The sequence below is a fragment of the Talpa occidentalis genome, unplaced genomic scaffold (genome assembly GCF_014898055.3).
Source record: "Talpa occidentalis isolate TD23 unplaced genomic scaffold, MPIMG_talOcc4v2.1 talOcc4.6, whole genome shotgun sequence".
NCBI lineage: Eukaryota > Metazoa > Chordata > Mammalia > Eulipotyphla > Talpidae > Talpa > Talpa occidentalis.
Window position 1 is genome coordinate 43,505,901 of NW_023604972.1, and position 12,080 is coordinate 43,517,980.

Sequence of the window (12,080 nt, forward strand, 5' to 3'; positions counted from 1 at the left end):
TTCTGAGATATTTTAAGGACTTCCGCCTTAATTAAAATAAAAATTTGTGACATGTGGTTTAGTGTTCTCAAAGAGCCCCCACAGCCTCAAACAAGCTCATTTAAATCAGGGAAACAATCGTGTTTCATCTTGCCCTTTTGAAACTTGAAACTGCCCTTGTTTGAGCAAATGTTTCTTGGCAAAGTTCCAGAGTAACCCTTTTGTACATATTGCATAACTGCCTTTAATCTTTCTTGTCATTAATATTAAAAAAGAGGGAACTGGAGTTAAGAAAAGCAAAGCAAAGTGATGTGAGGAAGCCCCCAGAGACATTTTCGCAATGCAACTTGGATGGAGAAATGAAACCAAAGCAAAACACATGGGTCTGGAGGCTACTGCATCCCTGCCTTTAAGGAAAAAGGTGAGGTGAGGAAGGTGCTGTCAGATACTGCAGCTCAGTTGTAGTGGGAGTAATTAGTACTAAGGGCAGAGCTCAAGTTATATAACTGTGTGAAGGAATAGCTGTGGCAGGCATTAATGATTCTCTTGGTATTTCATTTTTTAAGCTTATTTTTAGATAAAGTACTTTTTTTCTTATATTACTACTAAATTTTGGACAGTATTTCATTTCTGCCCTCTGGTACAGTCCCCGCAGTTCTCCCACCAGTATAGCATCCTTGACCATCACCATAGTCCCTTGTGCTCTTCCCTCCCCTGCTTTGACTCCTTCTCTTCCCTTTGCCCTGCTGTTTGTCTCAGCTCTATGGTTTGCCTGCAAGTTTTGTCTTTGTTTTTAATGTATCCCAAAGTTTCTCCTCTAACACTAGCTAACTTTTTATTGGCACTTAAAAGATGACAAACCTTTCTCATTTATAATCCATTCAATCATCCCAGGAGGAAAGTAAGGTTTAGAGGTGCCATGTAATCAGCATCCCTGAGTTAGTAGATGGCAGAGGGGGATTCCAGTCTGGAAAAATCACAGACCAGACATTAGAAAGACGCCTCTAACCACTGACTGTTGCCTTGCCAGCTTTCTCAACCACATTATTCTGTCTCTCTTGAGCCATGATAAATCCAAAAGTCCAGAGCCAGCATTTCTGTATTATCTTACATATCTGACATTATGCATTGATTATAATAAGTTCAAAATGTGAAATAAGTCAACCAAGAGCAACTTTTGTAAAATATTGAAAGTCTACAACACCAGAAATTCATTTTATAATGATCAAAAAAAGTGTGAGAGTCAGTAAGAGACAGATTTATGTTAGATTTTATCCCAATGGAACATTTTAAAAGAATCAAGAGAATTCTATGAATAAGCTGACTTTTGTCATACGTGACAAAAGGGTTACAGGCAAATTCTATCCCTGATCCTCTTGAGGAGAGTAAGTCCCTGCTGTATCTCATTGTCTCTTTTGGCTTCCTTCACATTTAAACTCTTTAAATATTTCTCACTTCCTTTATCAGGATAACTTTATAGAGTGTAAAGTTTAAACAGATTACATAAATGCTTGGAACAATTCCTAACACATAACAGAAGTTCAATAAATGTTAGTAGGTATTATTATATATCACATATGCGTAATGTTACTCTGCATATATTTTTGTGGCAATTCCGTGTTTGACTCACTACTATTAAAATATAAGCTTCCTGATGGCACGGGCAATGAGCCACTGAGACACATATTACAACTGTTCCCCGCCCTCTAGTTCACCTTTCCATCTGGGTACAAGAAGAGATTGTGCTGTCTTGCTTTCTTAAAGTTGGCCATTGATTTGCTTTAATCAATGAAATACGAGCAGAAACCTTATTTCTGGGTAGAAGATGTAAATGCTGCACTTAACTTTCTACTTCTCTCTTCTGCTGTCTCAGTGAGTAAGGAAGCAGGTATTTTTATATGCAGGTAAGAAACTGAGTCAGTTACTCTGGGAAGTGACCTGGAACCACAGTCAGCTTTGATCAAGTGAGAAATCAATATCATTGTCTAAGTCTCTGAGACTTTGGGGGTGGTTTCTTACAGAAGCATAAGCTAGCCTACTACAACCTATTACATCCCCAAAGTCTAGCATAAGGCCTGGCACTTAGTAATTGATCAAGATGCTATCATGTATAAATTGAAAGTTTGAGTCATTAATAAAAATGATTTCATTTTAAGAAATTATTTTCAGCTCAATTTTAAGTGATTATTTTGTGGGGATCCCAAATCATTATCTTAGTTATCAAAGTCATTGTAGTCTGGGGGGACCACATTACCGTTTTGTTGCATTTCAACAGAATATTTTGGGGGAGGTGGTTCTGAAAAACCTTTATTTTTCTCCTAGAATCACTTACTTAAATCACCCTATTTAAAGAGGCCAGTGCCTTATAGAGTGTCACTGCAAAATCCCATCTGTGTGTAGTTTCTACCTCCATGACAACCACAACCCAGAAGCAGAAAGTCTTCCCATTCATGTAGATTACATTTGAAACCAGAAGAACTTCAAGGTCAAAAGCCTTCAGAGAACATGTGGGATAAGTGAAATTTGTAGTTACTTCCTCCAGGGCGGAGGAATGGGGAATAGATACTTTATTGCAGTATTTTTGCTTTACATTCCACCAAGAATCCATAAATTTACTAAGACAAAAGAAAAACTATGAGCCCAGTTTAACTTGCTTGCGGGGTTAGCATTACAAGTGGTCATGTGGATTCAGAGGAATTGACCTCACAGATAAGCGATAAGGCCCAAAAGAGTAAGAAAATAAAGCCCGAGGCACCAGTAAGAAGCCAGAAAAAGAAAGTTGTTCTCCAAAGCTACTGTTGGTCCTGAGCAAATCAATTTTTTAGGAAAGGTCATTAATTCCTGCAGTTTCCCAGTTCTTGCAAGTAGGAAACCACCCAGGCTATTAACAACATAGATTTGGGGAGCAGATCTGGTATTTGGCTTAATAATGTGTAAGAAATAAGCAAGTCTAGAGTGAAGGGAAGGTAAATGAAAGGTCAACTTTGATCTGTATCAACACACAGAACTTTTTGGTTTTCAAGAGGAAGCACATTCAGGCATCTGATCTGTACCATTAGCTGGTTGTCTGACCTTGGCAAGTACTTAAACCTGTTTGTGTTTCCATTTCCTCCCTTTAAAGTGACGATACTTTTCAGTGCCCATATCAAAGGATTACTGTGAGAGTCTGACTTGCCTAATACCTGCACAGAACGGTTGTCCAGGACACAACCATAATTCAGGAAATGTCAGCCTTTGTTCTTTTTTTTTTTTGAATTATTTTTTTTTCATAGAGGCATGTTTTATTTATTTATTTATTTATTTGTTTTGTTCATACATGCACTGGGTACAGTCAGAAGCACGGGAGGGTGAGAGAATTCACCAGAGTCAGAGCAGGGAGCAGAGCAGGCAGAAGGACCGAAGTACACTGCTGAGGGGAGCAGCGGGCGGCAGGAGAGGTCTGCGCACCATATGGGAGCCTCCTCCGGTGGCCGGGGAGCAGCCGGGGATCGAACCGGCGCCACAGAGGCCGCGGGCGGCTTCGCAACCCAGCGCTCAACCGTTGCGCCACTGGGGAGGCCCTCAGCCTTTGTTCTTATGGCCCTCGTGTATAAACTTCCAGCTCTTACCCGCTATGTGACTTTGAGCACAATCACTTGCCTTCTCTGTACTGTAGTTTTCTCATTTGTAAAATGAAATGATTTTCTGTCCTGGGGTTGTTAGGAATCAACAACCTAGCCCAGTGTCTGGCTCACAGTTATCCCACCGTCACTGATAACTGGTATTACCGCTATTTCTCCTAGTAAGAAGCTGTATAGGACAGCAGTCATACTAACTCAGGCATAGGGACGTGCAATAGGGTTGAATGTGTGTAAGGGTTTAATGCACACCCAGTAACAGTCCCAGAAATAAGGGGAAAAATTCTCATCCCTGGGAAGAAATCCGTATATTGTTTGCAAAGGTGTGGCCTGACTCTCCCAGGGGACGCCTAAGATGGCATATGGCCACATGCTTAAAAGCGGTAAACTCATGTAACAAACGCTGAGATAAATTTCTAGAGAGCAGATACCTGCTTTTACTTCTTCACTTCTTCTTAGTACCTAACACATTGCAAGTAGTTGCAAACATTTGCTGAACCGATGCAAAACTCAGACCTCGAGCCCCAACTATCCAGCAGAGGCCGCCCTGGGCCAGGGCTCCCGGGACCTGAGCGCTGGAAGAGGGAAAGCTAGGGGGTGGCCCTGTCGCCACTACCGGGCCGGAGTGGGAGGGGTTTGGCGGATGCTGGCGCGGCAGCAGCGGAGGCGGCCCTGGGCTCGGACGGGGATGGAGCAGAAGCACGCCGGGCGCGGGAGAACACGCAGCTGACAGAGCCGCGCTGCGTTCGCCTCTCTTCCCAGCCAGCCGCCCGGCTCGCAGAGCTGCCCGCCGGGCAGAGGAGGAGCGCGGTGCGCGCGGAGCTCTCGGTCAGTCCCGGCAAACTCTTCTACCGCCCGCGCCGGATTCGGCACCAAGCACCAGGGTACCATGGTCTACCAGACTCTCTTCGCTCTCTGCATCTTCACAGCAGGTATTTCGGGGCGCCGTCCTCCCTGAGCGACCCCTCGGCTGGGGCCAGGGCTAAAGCAGGGAGAGCAAGAAGTCGCCGCGCGCCTGTGGCCAGAGCGCTGTGTGCCTCGCGAGCTGTGCGAAGGTTATGTGCGCACTTGAATTTGGGGTGATGCGCGCCTTTGGAGATCCTGTGTCTTGCTGGAGGAAGGGGGTGACGGGGCTTTTCTGACGCAGTCTGGGCGCTCACAAACTCCGGGCTTTGTGGAACAGGTGGCTGCGGGAAGCTTTCAAACCCCGGGTGGGTGACACTGACTGCAACGCTAGGTTTCTCGGGTCTCCAAGCGCGCCCTACCTGAGTCAGGCGCTAGACGTCTTGACGAGGTTTGATTCCGGAAGGGAAGAAGCAGCAGGGGTAGCCGGGGTGTAGAGGGGTCAAACCTGAAAAGATTTGAAGTAGTAGCTGCATGCCCCGCGCGGTTATTTTGCGTTCCGAGAGACTTGGCATCTCTTTTCTCCAGCGTCCCTTCCTAGTTACGCCTGGGGATGATGCGGCAATATTACAGTCTCACCCCCAGCATCCACCACCCGGTCAAATCCGCGATCGCCGCTTACGGTTTGCAGTTTTACCGGGTGGGCCGGCGCATCCCCGAAATGCGTGCCTGATCAGAAACTATTAACTTGACAAAACCAGCATCCCTCCTTTCTATCCCTCCTGCCCTCACCCCACACACACACTCTCTGCCTCAGGACGACGGCTTCCCCTTTCGCGCCTTGCAGGTCTCTGGATCTTGGAAGGTGGCAGCCTCCAGCTGGGGGCTGGGGGCAGAAGAGCAGGAGGTCTGAGATCTTCCTGCTTGGGGCCCAGGAGAGATTCAGAACAACACTTTAAGTCTAGAATTGGGGTACCCAGTTTTTTTTCAGAAAATGCAGCTTTTCAGCGTACAACTATGAATAAGGTACTGGTGCAAAAGGGAGTGCGAGGGCGTGATCACTGACGTTTTAAGAACCTGTTCCAAAGCCGTAGAGCATAAGCCGATTTGACTCACGTTCGCGGTCCGTGTATTTTTCTCCCCCCTAAATTCCTTGGGTTCCTGTAATTGTGAGCACAACTCGTTAGAACCCCTTGAAAAGAAGCTAGGAGTTTCCTGGCAGCTCACAAAGGATAATACTCATTTGAGGGAAACTTTCGCAACTTGAAGCTATAGCGTGTTTTTATTTCTACTACTAATCTTCATCTTGCGGGGTGGGGTGGGGGGCCGGGAAAATGCTCCCTTTTTTGCTCTCAATCTGCGCGGTTTGGAGATGCATTAGGGAAGGGAACGGTTTCCCGACATTGTCAGGTGGCTTCTGCCACGCCGCCTCCAGCGCTGGAGCCCTGCATCCTGGCAGGTGTAACAGCCAGGGCCCGGGGTTGCCACGTGTGCTAATTCCTGTAATCCTCGAAGCAAGACCTGTTTACGAAATGACACGAAAAGAACCTTTGCTTTCTCCTTACAAGAAATTTTTTTAGGAGCTTCAAGGCTCAGAAAATCTTGAGTGAGTCAGGAGAGCCAGTAAGTAGGACTGTTTGCTAATTTTATTTCATGGCTTGTCTTTTGTATTTGTGTTTTTAAACAGCTCTGGCAGTTGGCAAAACCAAAATTAGTCCTGCTAGGCAGTGTATGGTAGTGTTTTTTTCTAAGAAGTTCAAGATTTTTTTCTTGACTGGTTTTGGAATTCAGCCCAGATTAGATAGCTAGCTAGTATAAATACAATACACACACATACACATATATGTATATGCACACATATATAAAATACATACATCATAAATATATATGATGCAAGTTTTAACCTTGATATAGAGATAATATAAACAGACAGATGTAGATTGTATTTTTTTTATTTTTTTCCCCGCAGGAGGGTGAGAGAATCATCATATATATTTATTATTTATTTATACTATATATCTCTATATCTATGTGTATTTATTTATATCTATATCTATGTTACGTCTAACTTTTACTGGTTGCTTGTTTTCTTAAACCAGCAGTATAGAAAGTCACCTGAGATGGCAGTTTGGTCAAGGCTGGAGTTAGGGGCAGACCAATGGTCATTTGGGAGGACTCCAGCTTGGTGTGACAAGTCCTTCACATGCAAGGGCCAGACCAACAGTTTGGCAGCCAGGGCCACCTTTGAGGCCAGAATTAACTGGAGGCTGGGCTTTCTGAGCACAAACTCTTGTGGGTGCCAGAATGAAGAGGCTGGTGCCTCGAGGGCCAGCTGAACAGCCTCACCCACTATCCCCCACCAAGTGAGTTGAAGGTCAGGCCAAGAAGATCACTGCCTTCCAGTTCTGGGTCTTCACCAATTCTGGAAGACATAGTTATGATTCTAGGTGCATTCTTTGTACACTTACAAACAGTGATGAAGCCTCATGCTTGCCCTGTGAGGTTTCTGACACTGGAGAAGTCTTTTAGGAGTCAATGTGTCTACAACTTACTACCAGAAAAATAATAGAAGGATCGGCATAAATACCTGATGAGGTATTTCATCAGGATGATCCCCAGACAGGATGTTCTCACAAATTAAAATACCATCTTTCCAGGAAAAAAAAAAAAAAGAGATGTGTTGATACTGGGGAGAGGGGGAGGGTTCCTGAAATAAAAGTGTCATACATGTTTCAGTGGCTCATTAGGGGGTACCCTTGGCAAAGCTCTAGTTAGTTTCACCAGGCTGTTGCTTCTTTTCTGTTTCCTTCTTTATTAAAGCCCTCCAGCTTTAGAGGAAATTTTCTACAAAATTCTTTAGGTGATATTTTCTTCAGGCAGGAATGGGACTTGGCAGGGGGCTTATTTTTAGCTTAATAAATCCATTCAATAAGTACACAGCATTTCCTCCAGCTATTATAATGGACACTTACAAATATGTATGTGTTGTCAACAAGCCAGCAAAAGTAGATCTCTATATTTATTCACCTGCATTTTAAAAAGAGAGAAACCTTGGACTGTTCAATATTCTCAAAGTTAATTGTGGTAGAAAGCTAGCATGGCTTTTTTGCAAACCATTCCCAAACACCTCTTATGCCTGTATATACAACGCACACAAGACCACTGCCTCCAAATTAAACACAAGGCAGAATCGACAAAGCCTGGTAACAGATTTTAGCAGGGAGGGAAGATGGCAGGCTACAGCGAGCTTTCAGGCTTATCCCACTCCCTCCTCCCTCTGGTTTCTGGTCCTTCATCCCCACCACCTCAATGCTGTTGTTTTGATAAAAACCCCTTCAAGGGTCTATGGCCCAATTTGTTAACACGCACACACACACATACACACACACACACAAACACCTGCCTCACTGAGATTATCTGAGATATACCAGACATTTCAAAAGACCTTTTCCTAATGCTCAAGGAGGAAAAGGGGAAATAAGCTTAGGTAAGAGAAGCACAAAACCTATGCTGCTAATCTCTTGCCCTGTCTGCTCTCCCCTTCTCCCAGAGCGAGTACTACATTCTACCCCATTACCCAGAAGACTTACTGGCCCCTTGGAGATGCAGACCAGGAGAGCCAGATTCCTGACTGCCCCCAGGGTCTGGTGGTGCACCTGTCACATAGTTCATCTCAGGTGACTGACATCAATCGAGAAGGTCTTTATTCTTAAGGAAGACACAACCCTACACTTTTATACCCTACCCTTAGTTTAGGTCCTTATATGTGTCAGGACTTTATCATAAGCTTAGTAATACCTTATCATAAGTCATATCATAAACATGCTAAAAATATACCAGAAAATGTACACACATTCACAGGAGCAGTCAGCTTGCCTGTAGTTTATCGAGGTGGGTGGGGTGCAGAGTTGCTTACATTCCTTTTGCGTGGTTACCTCCTGCTCACCTGAAGTTTGTGTCACAGTCAAAGTAGTGACATCTCCTTCACGTGAAAGCTGAGCTGAGGAGGAACCTCTTCTTTGTTACCTGAGACACTGAGACAGTGAGTCAAGTGGAAAGCTCGAGATTCTGCTGCTAGATCACCTAGGGACCAAGCTGAGTTTCACCAGTTACTGATTGTGTCATTTAAGGCAAGTAACTTGACCACTTTGAGTTTTAGCTACAAAACTGGGGTAATAAAACATCAGGCTGTTAAAATTGTTAAATGATTTCAGCTACTTACAGTGCCTGGGACATGGTAAGCATTCAGACAGTATAAGCTATTGTTATTACTATATTATTCTTGTCTATAAAGTTTATGGTAGTGGATACTAGCTAGGTTGTCCTCTCCAAAAACATTTTATATGTTTGGACTTGGACTAAGTAAATCAAAGTTCTCAACTAATATTCCAGCACTGTGCCAGCTGTTCTGGCAAACCCTAATATGCAAATTATGAAAATATTCAGCTGAGCCTACTAAACGCCTAATTTGAAAAGGTTAATAATGTGCCAACTCAGATTAAGTACAACTGTCCAAAGAGACTCAGTAACAAATAGAAGAAAAGTCTCACCAAGGACTTTCTTTCTTCCCCCAATTTGCAAACTGGTGTGTTTCAAAAACCTAACTCAGCTAAAGCTTAAGGTCAGCTTCCCAGAACCCCAAATTTGGATAATTCCTAGCAGACAACTTACAATTTATGGTGTCTGAATGATCCACAGTGGATCTTTACAGAACACAGAATCATCAATAATTGCCACATCTCAGGCCTCCCTGGTGGCACAAGGGGGTAAGCACCGCGCTATGAAGCAATCCACAGCCTCTGCAGCACAAGTTCGATCCCAGCCAGCAAGGGAGCAACACTTATGGTGCAGCAAACCTCTCCTGTCTTGCCCGCTGCTCCCCTCAGCAGTGTATTTCAGTCAGTCTGCCTGTTCTGTTTCCTGCTCTGTCTCTGGTGAATCCTCTCACCCCGCGCATCTCTGGCCTGTACCCCAGCTCTTGTATGCATAAATAAAAAAAATCTTAAAAAAAATAATTGCCACATCTCTAATTTAACTTGAGCATTTGGAACTGATCTTATTGTGCTTGTGTTTTTATGAAAAAATTATTGTCAAGATGGAGCACTTTCTTAAGCAATAATCTCCCCTGGGAGAAGGTTATGCCACCCACAGGGAACAATGGAGAGGACATTTAAACAATATTTCCAAAAGGGATTAGCTGTCTGAACACCCAAATGAAAGGAATTCTGCCCTGCCATAACATTTACAACAATTTGCTCCCTTTTGAAAGTACCTGTCAGTGAAATTGCACCTGTTTGTTTAGAAATCAAATATTTGCTAATAAGATATTGAATGAAACAGGTGCTTGGAAAAATTAATGTTTCATTTAGAAGATGGTGGCACTTTTGAAATAGATAGGCAAGTAGTGTGAGAGCCTTATGAAATGAATTCTTTTTACTTGGAAACTCATGGCTACTAGGTCATCTTCCAAGCAGGGTGACTATAAAATAAGACTGATTTGCATAAGGAGCCTATGACATTACATTTTAGTCACAGTTTAAATTACTTAAATGGTGAGGATTGGTGAAACATCAGATTTTTTTATATATGGATCTTTAAATGTTTGTCATAATCCTTTACATCAGCTTAGACCATTTCTTTGACCTGTTATAATGGTCATTTATAAACCCTGAGACCTTTGCCATTTTATGAGTAATAAAAATCGTTCAAACAAAAAAGACAACTGTATCTTTTGATCTGTGCTTTTTATTGTTAAACAGTGGTATAATGTCAACTGTCCTTTGTCTATTCTGTTGTAGCCAGAATTAGCAAATAAAAATACAGGTCACCCTATCTAATTTGAATTTTTTAAAAAAACAAGAATTCTAAATATTTCCCATAAAAATTCAGGGCGCACACTTAAGCTAAACAATTCTTCCTTATTTATCTTAAATGCACATCTACTGGGAAACCTTTCTTTGTCTGTGAATCCTACCTTTCTTTGACCTTTGATCTGTGGTTCATTTATGCAAAAAGTTATATAGGGTTAGCTTTATTCTGAACCCTGCCTGACTAGACTTCAGTTACCTGCATCATTTCATTAAAAGCAGTCTGTTCCCAGGGAGATATAGAGATTTCACAGTAGCTCTCTCTCCAGTAGCAACTACAAGCATAGGGATTCAGAGGCAGCTCTCCAATGAAATATTCTGAATCTGATTGCATATCCATTAACTGTGAATTATTGTGTCTTTCTGAACATTTGATGGTATTTCTATAGCCTCCCTAAGGCTGCATTACCTTACCTTCTTGTGACCCTTCCTTTTAAAAAACAAAAAAACCTGTGTTTTAAGTGGTAGTAATATTCTCACATAGGAATTGGAACTGGGAGTCTTCTAGAATCCAGCTGGAAGCTGATTAAAAAAGAAAGATATAGAATAGCCTCAGATTTCAATGTTCTCTGCTATGCCAGGATCTTAATACATCTCACAAATATTAATTATATAAGGTTTACATAATTCCTGCAGGATAGTTCTATTGGTATCACTTGAAAGCGATGGCTATGGAGAGGCCGAAGCCACTTATTAGACAGGATTTCAAGGCAGATTGAAAAAAAAAAAATCCCTAAGTAATTGGACTGTGGTAGAAATTTGCACCTTTTACACCTAAGGCAAAATCTATGAATAGGTAACTGTTAAGTAGAAAAAACTGTGGGAAATTGCCAGGTGTGATATTTAGAAAACATGCCTATTCAATACAAAGTAAGATGAATGGTAGAATACAACTTTGAAGATAATATCTCCCACTTACAGTCCAAATTCTGACACCTGATTTTCTTTTCCAGCTGGGAGGAAATAAGGACACGGGAACGAACTTTAGTGCAGGTGTTGAACATGAAAAGAACTGGTGGAGAGAAGGCTTTGTTTGATTTCTTTATTTTGGGTGGTTGGTTTTTTGTTTTTTGTGTTTTTTTTTTTTTTTTTTTTTGGCAATGATCATAAACTTCTAACCATCATTCAGATTTCTCACTGATTAGAATACATTATGTTTTCTTATATGTGATTATTAAAATACATGTTTCCTTTGAACTGATATTTTTGCCAGCCCTGGGTAGTCCAGAAACATAACCTCATTACTGACAGTGCTTATTCACCACCGTTATATCCATGATAACTTGTTACTGGTGCTTTTGAAATTTTTTTTAAAGATTTATTTATTTATGCATACAAGAACTGGGGTACAGGCCAGAGGTGTGGGGGGTGAGCGGATTCATCAGAGACAGAGTGGGGAACAGAGCAGGAGGACTGAGTGAAATACACTGCTGAGGGGAGGAATGGGGGAGTCAGGAGAGGTCTGCTGCACCATGTGGGTAGCTCCCTGGCCAGGGATCAAACTCAGTGCCTGCGGGCAGCTTCATAGCTTGCATCTTAACCCATTGGGCCACCAGGGAGGCCCCCCTTTTGAAATTTTTCAGTTTCTGTTGGAAAAGCTTTTGTAGTCCCACTGATAGACGGCAGACACACACCGCTGTATGTCACTGATTTGATTGTTTAAACACTCCATCCTACAGGATTCTTACTTTGTACTGTAATTTGGATTCTTTAGGAAGAACATACCAAGTACTGTAAGCATAAAAAATGCCCTCTTGATTCTCTATGCAAAAGC

The 12,080-nt window shown here is 42.5% G+C and overlaps 1 protein-coding gene across 1 annotated transcript in view; it reads left to right on the plus strand.

The window, feature by feature from the left end:
- The first annotated feature begins 4,274 nt into the window (after window positions 1-4,274).
- Window positions 4,275-12,080, plus strand: part of PARM1 (prostate androgen-regulated mucin-like protein 1) — a 112,667-nt gene continuing 104,861 nt past the window's right edge. The window contains exon 1 of the mRNA XM_054688509.1: window positions 4,275-4,528. Coding sequence (XP_054544484.1) covers window positions 4,486-4,528 — 43 coding nt within the window. The 5' untranslated portion in view covers window positions 4,275-4,485. The remainder of the gene's footprint in view (window positions 4,529-12,080) is intronic.